Genomic DNA, 15,132 nt, shown 5'->3' on the forward strand with positions numbered 1-15,132 from the left:
ACAGCTTGACCCCTGTTCCCAAGTATGCTTGATACCTTGACCTCTGTTCCCAAGTATGCTTGACAGCTTGACCTCTGTTTCCAAGTATGCTTGACACCTTGACCTCTGTTCCCAAGTATGCTTGACAGCTTGACCTCTGTTCCCAAGTATGCTTGACACCTTGACCTCTGTTCCCAAGTATGCTTGACCCCTTGACCTCTGTTCCGAAGTATGCTTGACAGCTTGACCCCATTGTACATTGCTTCTAGAGAAATTGATTTGTTTCGTCTTCATCATATAAATATAACTGTGAAGCTCTGTGTCTGTGGTTGTCGAGGCAACAAACAGAGACAAACAAACATTTGCAGGGTCTTTAATTACCATGGCAACTACTGCATCCTTTTCAGTATAATTCTTTAATGTGCATTGTTAACATCGGAGCTACCTCACTTGAGGGGCTGCTTGTTAAAACACACATGGTTTATTGATGCACATCATTTTATGTGTGATTTAGTTCAAATTGGATGAATGGTGGCAATGTTTGTTTTATTTTATTTTCCAGGACACGCTTACAAAGACAAAACACAATTATAGTATTCATATGCACATTTGTCAGCAACCATTTCTCTGGTGTACCTGGTCCGGTGTCATCCATACGTGCTCCACTGTTATCCATACCCGGTCCAGTGTCATCCATACCCGGTCCAGTGTCATCCATACCCGGTTTAGTGTCATCCATACCCGGTCCAGTGTCATCCATACCCGGTCCAGTGTCATTCATATCCGGTCCAGTGTCATCCATACCCGGTCCAGTGTCATCCATACCCGGTCCAGTGTCATCCATACCCGGTCCAGTGTCATCCATACCCGGTCCGGTGTCATCCATACCCGGTCTGGTCCGGTGTCATCCATACCCGGTCTGGTCCGGTGTCATGCATACCCGGTCCAGTGTCATGCATACCCGGTCCAGTGTCATGCATACCCGGTCCAGTGTCATGCATACCCGGTCCGGTGTCATGCATACCCGGTCCAGTGTCATGCATACCCGGTCCAGTGTCATGCATACCCGGTCCAGTGTCATGCATACCCGGTCCGGTGTCATGCATACCCGGTCCGGTGTCATGCATACCCGGTCCGGTGTCATGCATACCCGGTCCGGTGTCATGCATACCCGGTCCGGTGTCATGCATACCCGGTCCGGTGTCATGCATACCCGGTCCGGTGTCATGCATACCCGGTCCGGTGTCATGCATACCCGGTCCGGTGTCATGCATACCCGGTCCGGTGTCGTGCATACCCGGTCCGGTGTCGTGCATACCCGGTCCGGTGTCGTGCATACCCGGTCCGGTGTCGTGCATACCCGGTCCGGTGTCGTGCATACCCGGTCCGGTGTCGTGCATACCCGGTCCGGTGTCGTGCATACCCGGTCCGGTGTCGTGCATACCCGGTCCGGTGTCGTGCATACCCGGTCCGGTGTCGTCCAGACCCGGTCCGGTGTCATCCAGACCCGGTCCGGTGTCATCCAGACCCGGTCCGGTGTCATCCAGACCCGGTCCGGTGTCATCCAGACCCGGTCCGGTGTCATCCAGACCCGGTCCGGTGTCATCCAGACCCGGTCCGGTGTCATCCAGACCCGGTCCGGTGCCATGCATACCCGGTCCGGTGCCATGCATACCCGGTCCGGTGCCATGCATACCCGGTCCAGTGCCATGCATACCCGGTCCAGTGCCATGCATACCCGGTCCAGTCTCATTCATACTCTGTCCAGTGCCATGCATACTCTGTCCTGTGTCATTCATACTCTGTCCTGTGTCATCCATACCCTCCTCTATGGCTCAGAATACTGGAGAATGACAGCGAGAGATATCAAACAGCTGTCTGTCTTCCATACAAAAAATCTGAGAGGAATCTGTAGGATTTCCTGGTCCAACACAATATCTAACCATGACCTACTAAATAGATGCCAACAAGAAAACATAGATAACATCATAGCAAGATGGTACACTGGATTTGGCACGTGATGATGAAAGAATCAAAAAGCATCTCAAAAGTACCCCTACACTGAACACGAGGAAAAATAAAGAAAGAATGATCCAAAACTACCTGCCATTGGATGGTAGAAAACGAAATGAAAATGATGAACTGGACCTTGGGAGATGTCTGGAAAACAACCCAAAACAGACAAGAGTGGAGATCCTTCATTGCTCAACTCCCTACATGCTATAATATGCAGTAAACTCAAAATATTATTAATTCATTAATGTCTTAATTTACATCCAATTTGTTTTATGTATATGTTCGTAGATTGAAGTACATCCATATTTTACCAGAACTAAACTAATTAATTGGTGTCTTGAACGAAATATCATTACCACGTGTTACAGTCCATTTGCTTCATTGGACAGGCCTTGGTGAGTAGAAATTATAATTTTGAAATATTGTCAATGTTTGCCCTTTTCTCTGGGGTAACTTCCTGTGATTTTTTGTTGAGGGGTCAGGTTGCACCTGCACACACATATCTCATGGTTGAAATCCATGTATAGAAGTATTATTTACCTAAATGGGTTCATGTAACTTCATTATTATGCATAAATGTGATATATCTCAAGTACTGTTGCAGATAAGGACATGCAACTAGTGCTATATTAAAGACACTTGACAAGAGATATTACCGACATATCAGATGATCATATTTGGTCATGTGACCTAATTAATATGCATAACTGTGGCAGAAAGGACATTGCAACTAGCACAAGATATATAAAATATCACATTCCTCATATATGGTCATGATTTCATTAATTATAATTGTTGTACCATAACCACCTTGATTACTGCTTGCAGTTATATTTTTATTTGTTCTATTAGAAGCACATCTGACAAGGTTATATTGTTCAAAAATAGAAAGCATAAACATTAATAAATTCAAAAATGATAGAATTTAAAGTGAAACATAGCATAGACAAAGCCAAAAGGGGAGGAAGGTTATCAAAACTGTTTTGTAATAAGTGTGCCACGTAAAAAACCAACAGACTATTTGTTTTGATACTTGTAATGTACAATGTGTGACAGGCCATTAGTGTATGTTACATTTTACATGTAATTACAGGGCTAAAGATGACGATCCCAATTTGTTAAAGGACCAGGTTGTGAAGTCCATTGCTAGCAAGCACAACAAAACACCAGCACAAGTATTGCTGAGGTTTTGCATTGATCTTGGATGTGCAGTGATACCAAAAAGTGTAAATCCAGGTAGAATGAAGGAAAATTTTGAGGTATATGTTGTTTTGTTGTCAAATTCTTTTTTTTAAAGTTAGAATCAGGACAATCAGCAGACATAAAAGATTACAATATTTATTATATTCGGTGTATACAGTATACCTTGCGTTTTACATGTTATGAAAGACATTATAAGTGAATTATCCATTGAAATAACACACTCACAATTAGACCAGTTGTACTGACTCCCCAAAATGTTGATTTATCAGTACACTACTGTACAGTATCCTAGAATTTGAATAATTTATTAAGCACATTTAAATGATATGATGTATATGTATGTATGTTTTGTTTTTTTCACAGATATTTAATTTCAAATTAACTCCAGAAGAGGTTACATCTATACAATCACTCAACCGTAATTGGATGATGTCAGTTGATGCTTTTTGGCATCCGTTAGTATAACATTTACAATTTATTTTCTCAAGTAAAATTGTACAATGCACACCAAAATAGAACACTACTACATTAACTCAATCAATTCACATTTTCAAATGCATCCAGGGATTGCGTTAACCCCATATTTTGCTTCCCGGACTCCAATTATTGAAGAGGGACCCAGTTTTTCAGGCAAGCTGGGGTCCATCTTGTAATAAAGTTATCCAGGGTCAAATTTCAATTTCTTAAAATTTTGTAAGTGGGACTCGTCTTGATGAGACACTAGTGCAAACCATGGCATCACAATATTAACTCTCAAATAAATCAATTCACATCTTGAAATACATCACAATATTAACTCTCAAATAAATCAATTCACATTTTCAAATACATTAACTCTCAAATAAATCAATTCACATTTTCAAATACAACATTTACTCTCAAATAAATCATTTCACATTTTCAAATACATTAACTCAAATAAATCAATTCACATTTTCAAATACAACATTAACTCTCAAATAAATCAATTCACATTTTCAAATACATTAACTGTCAAATAAATCAATTCACATTTTCAAATACATTAACTGTCAAATAAATCAATTCACATTTTCAAATACATTAACTCTTAAATAAATCAATTCAGATTTTCAAATACATTAACTCTCAAATAAATCAATTCAGATTTTCAAATACATTAACTCTCAAATAAATCAATTCAGATTTTCAAATACATTAACTCTCAAATAAATGAATTCAGATTTTCAAATACATTAACTCTCAAATAAATGAATTCACATTTTTAGTTCTCGTTCTGGCACATCGAAAAATCATCAAAATCAAGCATTTCCCGGCTGTTTACAGATGGATTTTGTAACTTGGTAACCCTCAAATACAGCAGTTCACAATTTGAAATACTATTCATAAATCTGTAAATTAATTTAATTTTTATTTTTGAAACAAAATTGTTCTTTTAAAGATGTACTTGTTATGTTATTGATTCGATCTGCAAAGTTTTGCAGAACTAGGTTTTTGGGATAACAGTAAAACTGACTAAATTACATTGTCTTAAATGTAATAATTTGAGTCACTCACACAGTACGGTGTAATTTTTCAAACAACAAGTATATCACGTTAAACGAATCATTTCAATATTCATTTTCAGTTTTTGATATCAAAGACAGAGGATTATAACTGGCATTTACTTCTAACAGGGCATGTTGATTTCAGCTTAATTATCATTTATAATTGTTATATTCTTATTTTTTCAGTGCAAGGAACCATCCATTTTATCCATTCAATGAATTTTAGTATGTGTATCAACCAAGGTCTAAATATGGCTGAACAGGAGAAGCTGGATAGAACCATTCACCAGATTTGACTGATATAATACATACATGATATAATATACATACACGAGATTCACTTTGCAATCTTTTTATTCTTCAATTAGTCATGCTTATCTTAGGACACTTAATATAACTTACCGGTATGACCTAGAAAATGTATCATATGCTAGTAGCAAAATGTGCCCTATATGAGAGGTCAAATGTATCATTTGTGAGTGGCAAAAATGGCATATGCGAGAGGTCAAATGTATTCTTTGTGAGTGGTAAATACAGCCTGGGAAAACATGCATATGTGAGGGTGAAATAGTCAATTGCGAGTGGTAAAAATATCATTTGCTACAGAATGTGAATATTTATTCATATGCAAATCAAACCTGCCATCGCCTGGCTATATATGCCGTTTTGAAATCGTGTACTTTGCCATTATCATCTAAAGGTGAAACTTAGTGACTCAATTTTTAATTATTTTTATTAACCTTGAGTTACAGATAAATGTACAATGTTAAACAAAAGAAATCTATGTTGCCCATAACCCAACGTTCGGTTGAGTTACTAAATATGGACGTTCAACAAAAACTGTTAATTGGTGATGCAAAAGTGGGTGTGGTTTATGTAACTCTATGTTCGTAACTCTGTTTTGTTTTTATACACTTTTTATTAGGCCGCGCTTCATTGATACGTACGTTACATTGTTATGAAATTACATTGAGTTGTTCTATTCCTGTATTCTATTATACATATATAATAATACCTCTATTTTACATATGGTAACAAAGAAGACCACTTTTTTAGATGTGAAATCATCTTGTTGTACTTTTTTGCAATATAATTTTCACATTGGTAAATTCTTTTACAATAAGATAGGAAGCCAACGAAATTTGGCTTTATTTCCTTCATTTTACAAAAGTACATATATACGTTTTCTTACCAATAAAGATATCAAGTTTACAATCAAAGTATCCTCTGGATTAGATATAATCATACACAATCTACTTGATGGTGACTTTAATTTAAGTGGTCCCCCCCACCAAAACAAGATCTCACTCCAGAGAGATATAACATATTGACATTCATAAAACAGATGTTCATAGCTTTACGCTTTCCCATCACAGAATGTACACTGTGGGCTGCCATACTTCTGAGAGTTTATCTTGTGTGATTTTTGGTTACTACCTTATATACTAAAATATGTTTGGATATTTAGAGTAATAACAAATTCCCACTTCCGGTCCGGTTAGATTATTCACTTTTGAGATATAATTTTTGGTATGTGTTGGTTCTTGGATATCTAAGCTTTGTCGTCCTGTACTTCATTTAGTAATTTGAACTTCCCAGTTTGCGTAAAAAGGGAGAGTTTCGTGATTTGACATTGAAAATTCCTTTGCTTCATTATTTGCTGGGGGATGGTCGCTTATATGCCTCCATTTTACGCCACGACTGGAAAAAGACTTTTTTGCTTGACGTGTTCATTTGCCTTCAATTACATTTCAGTGGCTGTCACTGTCGCATTCTGAGTCTTGCCATTAACATTTTGGTTCGAATTTACATAGCTATCGCTGAGAAAATTCAAGAAATCTTTCATTTCTTATTCAACTAACATGCCGGAAATCAAATTAGCATAACAATGCGTTTGAAGGTTGTCGCCATTTTATTCGACAGCTTTCCACACCAGTGCTACACCACAGACAACTAAAACATTTAAACCTTTGTGGGGAAATTCACGTGCATTAAATTGCGTTTTTAAGTCGCGTACCATAAATTGCGTTTTAGAGTCCCTCAAATTTGTTCCAAAGACTGCAGTCGCACCAGAGATAACCAGAACATTGATTAGTTTCAAAAATGTTCGTCGTTAAATTCACGTTTAAAAACGTTTTTGACCTTTATGAATTGATGATAAGCAAACAATCCTGGTAGATTGGCCCGACCTTCTCTCGATCGGAAATGCAAGATTTTCATAGACGCAGGTCGTTTAGATCGGACGGTTAATTTCAGGTTCGTTGTTTTTTTGGATGAATATAGAACATCTTCAAGCCCAAAATTGTAGCAATAATGTTCACGTCACTGTACGTTAAACACACTCTCTAACTTTACAACATTCACTTACGGACAACAAAGCAAATAGGTGGAAATACCAGTTACATCACTCATGAAGATTGATGATTCGATTGTTGACCGGGATAGTTGCATTAAGCGTTCATTTCTATGCAATGTAAAATCATATCGATGCTGTGGGCGGCGAAGGCTGGCAGATTGTTTTGGTTCTGTGGCTGGCTCTCATGGCATGGGCAACTGTCATATGCTGACTTTTTTTTTTACTAAACTGACGTGTTCTGGGCTGTATATAACAGTTAGACACTGACAAGTAAGTAGGCTGGTACACCGTCTATAAAGACTAGTGTATAAAAATGGAGAGTTTCATGATTTCAATATCGAAAACGCCTTGGCCTAATTATTTGGTGGGGAACTGCTGCTTAGGTACGTGCTCTGTAACTTGCAGCATATGAACCTAAAAACGTTAGGTAATCAAATTCACAGAAAGTTTACATTCCCTAATATTGCTTAATCGCCAGTTGTGAACTTTATCAGGATTCCCGTATGAAGTTGCACATCACTCTACCAAGGAAAAATATTGATTACTGTTGTGCAGGTTATATAATAAAATATGAAATAATATTTCATTTTTGTTAGTATTTCTTTATTTATTAAAATATGTACACATTATATTTAATTGGGGTGGGTATTGCCAAGCAAGTTTATAAAATTATAAATATTTTCATAAATAACACTGACTGCGAAATACGTCTTTGAGAAGTATTACTGATGTAATATTTTATATTGCAATTTCTTTCAATTTGAATTAGTTGTATTGCAATGCATTAGTAATAATGTAAACATATATATAAATTCCTTTATTTCACTGAGACTGAGTTATACAGTTTGTTACGTGCTACAATTTATATTGGAAAACGGTTATGGGGGATTATTAATTTCAATAAACAATATTCAACTATCCTTTGCAAAACAAATAAGATCATAATGATAATGTTTATTGGTCTTTGAAACTAGAGGCATTATCAGAGCATGGGTCTTATTTTGGAACTCTTGCCAGGATGGTATTCTCAGAATAGTGCCAGTTGTTAAAGAAACATAAAACTTTAATTCTCAACAAAGATGAAAGAACCAGTCACTGAGACAAAGCCCCAGTCCCCGCGAAATCCACCTGATACGAAACCCACTTACTGCGTAAGCCACTCACCGCAAAGCTACTAGTTACTACCGGGGTTACTACCTTATACCGGTACTACAATATGTTTGAATATTAACAAATTCCCACTTCTGGCCCGGTTAGACTTAAAATACAGCACGAATATTCACTTTTGAGATATAATTTTTGGTATGTGTTGGTTCTTGGATATTTCATCTTCGTCGTCCTGTACTTCGTTTAGTGATTCGAACTTAACAGTTTGCGTAAAAAGGGAGAGTTCCGCCATTTCGACATCAAAAATTCCTTTGCTTCATTATTTACTGGGAGAAGGCCGCTTACAGTTGTAGGTATGTGCTCTGTAACTTGCAGCACACGAACCTAAAACGTTAGGTAATCAAACAAAAATTGTACTAAAGTCCAAAAAGTATGTTCAAGGTCTTCATTTGTTCGTAGCATAAAATGATTTGCTCCCACGGTTATTGTGACACCCTCAAATCAACTGATTATATTCCCCCTCAAGAGTCAAGATGGTATTTGCCTCAATTTTATGCCACGACTCAAAAAAGTCTTTTTTGCTTGGCGTGTTCATTTGATCCAATATGGAATTAACCTATTTCATCTATGACCAGATGTTTTTACTGAACTATTATTATAATTCTATGATTATTAAGACTAGCAGTGCACTGGGAATGCATGGATAGTGGTTCAAGCTGCATTTATTTGCGACCTTCATAATGTAATCTATATATATATTGGCTGACAGTAATGTGTACCTAACACCAGGCGGTGTGCACTTGACACCTACAGTATTTGCTACCAGTGTTTTATAGTATATTTTATTTGACACAAAAAAATGCATGGAAAATACATAATCTATGGACAATATACATTATAAACACACAAACAACAAATAAACAAACACTGTAAAAATATAAAACGAATGTTAAATATTAAAAGTTTAATTTTTGTTTTCTGTTAAAATATCATTGATGAATTTTCCCAGGCTGTTGGTAATGAAACCATCATTTGAACTTTAAAATTTGTTTGAACATGTTTTGTTCTGATAATGTTAGTAGTCTATCATTATACAATGACAAAGTATTAATAAATTGTGTACGACTAGTTATTAACCTTTGGTTCTTACAAACGAATAATGCATGTATTTCATCACCAATAGCCTTGTCTTCACACAAATTACAAATTCTTTCCTCTGAAGGCATGCCTTTGTATCTTAACCTTTCAATTGGCAGTGTATGAGCAGAGATTCTAAATTTGGTTATACTTGTTCTATGACTAATATTTTTTACAAGTTCTAGATATGGCTCAAATTCATATTTTGATTTAAATATCTTGTAAATGCGTAATTTATTATTTTCTATTTTTTGGAGGGCTGGCAACCACTGGTTATCAATATAGGTTTTCTGTAATTTCATTTTTGTTTGTATACTATTGAACTCTGCATTATCATGTACATTTGTTATTTCCTGTAATTTGTTCTCAAATGCTGTCCATGTATTGCCATTTAGTTTGCTTTCTGACTTGACTGCACATTGAACCAAAGGGCTGCATTCTGAATTCAATATTCTCCTTTGGTATTTTAGCATTTGTGTACATATATCAGTGATGATTGGGTAGCTTCCAAGCTCTGCTCTAGAAGCAATGTTACTGGACCTTTTATGTACAGCGAGTGTTTGCTTGCAAAATTTGATGTGCAGTTGTTCAAATTGTAATTTGTCATTGTATAATTTTTGAATGAATGAATCATTTGCAATAATGTTGCAATTTTTTGATTTAAATAATTTAAAGTTAAAAGCTGCCCATACTTCTGATCCATACAATATGATTGGCAGAACTGTACTTCTGAATAGTTGTATGGCATTCTTTGGTGAAATGGTATAATTGTGCAAGTTTAGTGTCAGTCTTAGTGCACCTAGGGCTCGCTGTACTTTCATCACTAAGTTATCTATTGCTAGTTTAAAGTTTCCACTGCTATGAAAGATAATTCCTAGGTATGTATAAGTGGAAACTATCTGTATTTGCCTATTACCTAAATAAAAATTAAAATTATGACCCATGATTCTACCCTTTTTATTAAATATTATGATTTTAGTTTTATTGATATTTACCTGTAATTTCCACTTTTCACAATAACTGTTTAATTTGTTAATACTATTTTGGAGTCCTGTCTCTGAATCTGGTAATATTACAATATCGTCTGCAAAAAGCAGAGAGTTGAAACATGTATTTTCCAAATTAACAGGATTTGAATATATATAAGTCATTTATAAATATGTTAAAAAGAAGTGGGCTTAAATTACACCCCTGTTTAACCCCACTAGCTGATACAAATGGTTTAAATGGTTTAGTGTAACCATTATTTGTTTTGATAGCATAACTGGTAAAATTACAGTACATTGACTTTATTAGTTGGAAGAATTTCCCAGTAATACCTGCTTTCACCAGTTTATAAAGCATCCCATCGCGCCAAACACTATCAAAAGCTTTACGTAAGTCAACAAAACAGGCAAACAAATATGGAGTTTTACCTGCTTTATTGATATATTTATTTATTAGGGATTTTAGGATGAAAATGCTATCAGTTGTTCTATGATCCTTTTGAAAACCAAACTGTGTTTTTTGAAAATAATTTTGCTTATCAAGATAATTTTGCAGCCTATTATTTAGAATAATATTTAATAATTTTGATACACAGTTTGAAAGAGCAATTCCTCTATAATTACTAACATCTGTAATTTCACCAGATTTATGATTTATATGAATGACCTCTAAAACGAAAGCCTCAATGGCATCATGCCATCTTAACCAACTATACACATACCATTTCCTAACCATGGTAAATATTTGATTTTACTATGATAACACATATATACAAGCGGTTATTAGCCAGGCATGACAAACAATTTATTCAAGTCTATGAATGAACAATTCTCCATCTTCTCTCTTTTTTAGAAATGTTCATGTATATAAACAAATCAGAAATTGGTATTGAAATATGTTGATACGCAAACGATAACCGTCAAATACGCTATTTGTTTTATCGTATATAGTATATTTGCTATATTTTGTCAATTGCAAATGACTTATTTCACCCCTCGCATACGCCGCATTACTGTACTGCCCGAGTCAGAGGTTACATGACATCTAGTGATTAGCATTTCTCAAATTAAAATGGTGGCAGAACAATATTGGTCTTCAACAGTGAATTTTTCCTGCTGCTGCATGTATTGCTCTGTTCCGGATTACATTGAATACATGTCGCTATGTATTAGGCTCCATGAGAATATATTTGTACGTAGGTGAAAGAGCAGTATGGCCAAAAAAGGAAATGGCTGCTCATTTGTTTTGATTAGTCCCCGTTCGGACGTAGTTCGAAAACGGGGACTTATGGTTTGCCCTGTGTGCGTCCGTGCTTCCGTGATCACCTGTATCTCGAACATGCATGGACCGATTAAGTTTAAACTTCACTCATACATCACACATTATATGGAACATATGCACATGCATTTTTTTCATGATCCGATTAACGATAGCCGAATAGCGGCCATTTTAAGGCCGAAAATGCATCAAAATCGCATATTTTCATCATTCCGGATCTCAGTTATGCATGGACGGATTTTGTTCAAATTTGGTACCCATTAAACATAATAGGACCTTGATGCACGTCATTTTTTGGGGGGGGGGGATCGGGTTTGAAATGGTCGACTGGCGGCCATTTTGTTTTAAAGAATTCAGTTCTGGATCCATATCTGAGACATGCCTGGATTGATCGAGTTCAAACTTCACACACACAAGGTACATTATGTCACAAATATGTATGTGCATTTGTTTCATGATCTCATTAACGATAACCAAATGGAGGCCGCTTTAAGGCTGAAAATGCATGGAAATCGCACATTTTCACGATTCCGGACCCGGATCTCAGTTATACATGGACGGATTTTGTTCAAATTTGGTACATACATTAAACATAATAGGACCTTGATGCACGTCATTTTTTTTTTCTGGATCGAGTTCGAAATGGCCGACTGGCGGCCATTTTGTTTTAAAGAATTCAGTTCTGGATCCGTATCCGAGACATGTCTGGATTGATCAAGTTCAAACTTCACACACACATGGTACATCATGTCACAAATAGATATGTGCATTTGTTTCATGATCCGCTTAACAATAGCTGAATGATGGCCATTTTAAGGCCCAAAATGCATCAAAATCACGTATTTTCACAATTCCGGAACCGGATCTCAGTCATGCATGGATGGATTTTGTTCAGATTTAGTGCATATATTAAACATAATATAAGCTTGATGCACACCAATTTTTCTTCGGATCAAGTTCAAAATGGCTGACTGGCGGCCATTTTGTTTAAAAGAATTTAGTTTTCGATCCATATCTCGGACATGCCTGGACAGATCAAGTTCATACTTTACATACACATCATACATTACATCATACATATGCCTGTGCATTTGGGCCAGTCCTTTTAAGGACAAAAATTCGTCAAAATTGCACATATTCACCATAGGTGAATTTATTTCACACTTCATGCATACATTGTACATTATGGTACCTTAAATCACATTGTTTTGTTTTCCAAATCAGGTTTTAACTGAATACAGTTCAGCATCCATATCTCAGGCATGCCTGAACCGATCAAGACCACACTTCACACACATCATACAATGTGTTGTACATATGCAAGAAAAAAAGGTGTGTATATGCATGTGTTTTTAATTACTCCCGGTTCGGACGTAGTCCGAAAATGGGGACTTATGGTTTGCCCTGTGTGCATCTGTGCGTCCGTGATCACCTGTATCTCAAACATGCATGGACTTATTAAGTTTAAACTTCACTCATACATCACATATTACATGGGACATATGCACATGCATTTTTTTCATGATCCCATTAACGATAGCCGAATAACCGCCATTTTAAGGCCGAATATGCATCAAAATCGCACATTTTCACCATTCCGGACCCGGATCTCAGTTATGCATGGATGGATTTTGTTCAAATTTGGTACATACATTAAACATAACAGGATCTTGATGCACATCTTTTTTTTTTTTTGGATCGAGTTTGAAATGGTTGACTGGTGGCCATTTTGTTAAAGAATTCAGTTCTGGATTCGTATCTGAGACATGCCTGGATTGATCGAGTTCAAACTTCACACACACATGGTACATTATGTCACAAATAGATATGTGCATTTGTTTCATGATCCACTTAACAATAGCTGAATGATGGCCATTTTAAGGCCGAAAATGCATCAAAATCACGTATTTTCACAATTCCGGAACCGGATCTCAGTCATGCATGGATGGATTTTGTTCAGATTTAGTGCATATATTAAACATAATAGGACCTTGATGCACGTCATTTTTTTTTTCCCCGAATCAAGTTCGAAATGGCCGACTGGCGGCCATTTTGTTTTAAAGAATTTAGTTTTTGATCCATATCTCGGACTTGCCTGGACAGATCAAGACCACACTTCACACACATCATACAATGTGCTGTACATATGCAGGTGCATTTCAGATCAGACCACTGAAAGTGGTCTGAGACTCCGGTCATGATCTACTTTGAATGTACATGTCACTCAAATATGAACGGAACGGGGACGTGTCATTGACAATGACTTGTTCAATCTAGAATGTTTTATTTGATTCAAAATGTCCAACTGGTTTATGTGTAGATTATACAGAATGATCTTATTTTTATTCCCAGTATGTGTCACAAAACGTGAATACGATGCAATTTGAAGTAACTTAACATGTTGAATTATCCCCTAATATTTAATTATAATCTTTCACATCTTTCATTGACAGTCGCTAAAAACTTGAGGGTGCTGAATCCATAAGTGTATGTTATACAGGAATTCAGGGTATGCTAAGCCTTGATTTCAGTTTATAATACATAAAAACAGAATACAAAGTTTTGTTATGCAATTAGTTGGATCACTGATTAAGTTTATTTTGCCATTCTTTACATCACTGGTGATTAACGGTGAACAAAGCACATGCAATACTGGTTTTCCAGTGACCAATCAATGCATAGCTTATGAAACCGTGAAATGAACTCAAGTATCTAAAATTTTGTTGTTTGTATTGGTGTAAGGATTACACTTTGTTGCATGGCTGCGAGAAAAAATTCGACAAAAAGCATTTGACTTTTGTATCTACTTGCCAGCAGACTGTGGCAATAACCTTGTACCATTATGTTTTGGCACAGTCCCTTAACACTTGAGGGGGACTGTGGTTTGGGGTAAGGAAGTTTAGAATAATAAAACATACTTTTTTTTAACACATTTTATTACAATCTTAAATGTAAATGGATAGTACTGATTAATACTACAGTGCATCACAGAGGAATATTATAATGTATTTTGACACAATGGGTTTTATAAACTATTCACAAAAATAAAATTTAATCTATTACAACTCTATCACTATCCTATCACTGTTCATTGATTTGCTTCTGAAAAGTTTCTTGAACCATCAATAACTTTTCTCACCAAAATGTACAGCAATTTTATTGTTATTCTAAGTTTTTTAAATTTTGGAATTCATAAAGGTAATTTGCTACAGGTCTTGATTGTCTTATTTATTTTAAAAACAAGCAGCCTCTGAGATGGCTCCGCTGTGAACGTTTCAATTAAAGAACTGAAAATATCATCACGAAATGAACAAATTTGAGAGAGGTTTACCTGAGGTACCAGTACCTATATTTATAGTATCAAAACCATCAGACTTGCGGTTTTTAACAAGAAGTTGAAAATATCACTTTTTACAAAAAATGACAAAAATATTCATCAAAATTAAAGATATCATCACAAAATGAACAAATCTAAGAGGCCTGTCCAAGGTACATGTACACTAAGCATCAAAGCAATGAGACTTGTAGTTTTCAAGAAGTTGA

General features: G+C 36.1%; 1 protein-coding gene across 1 annotated transcript in view; it reads left to right on the plus strand.

Moving 5' to 3' along the window:
- The window catches only part of LOC102809069 (aldo-keto reductase family 1 member B1-like), a 51,969-nt gene extending 46,025 nt beyond the window's left edge, over nucleotides 1–5,944 (plus strand). Inside the window, exons 6-9 of the mRNA XM_006822997.3 lie at nucleotides 2,284–2,390; nucleotides 3,089–3,254; nucleotides 3,562–3,653; nucleotides 4,911–5,944. Of these exons, the coding sequence (XP_006823060.1) occupies nucleotides 2,284–2,390; nucleotides 3,089–3,254; nucleotides 3,562–3,653; nucleotides 4,911–4,950 (405 nt within the window). The 3' untranslated portion in view covers nucleotides 4,951–5,944. The remainder of the gene's footprint in view (nucleotides 1–2,283; nucleotides 2,391–3,088; nucleotides 3,255–3,561; nucleotides 3,654–4,910) is intronic.
- Nucleotides 5,945–15,132: the final 9,188 nt, after the last annotated feature.

Source organism: Saccoglossus kowalevskii, chromosome 3 (assembly GCF_978046115.1).
Source record: "Saccoglossus kowalevskii chromosome 3, keSacKowa6.1, whole genome shotgun sequence".
Taxonomy (NCBI): Eukaryota; Metazoa; Hemichordata; class Enteropneusta; family Harrimaniidae; genus Saccoglossus; species Saccoglossus kowalevskii.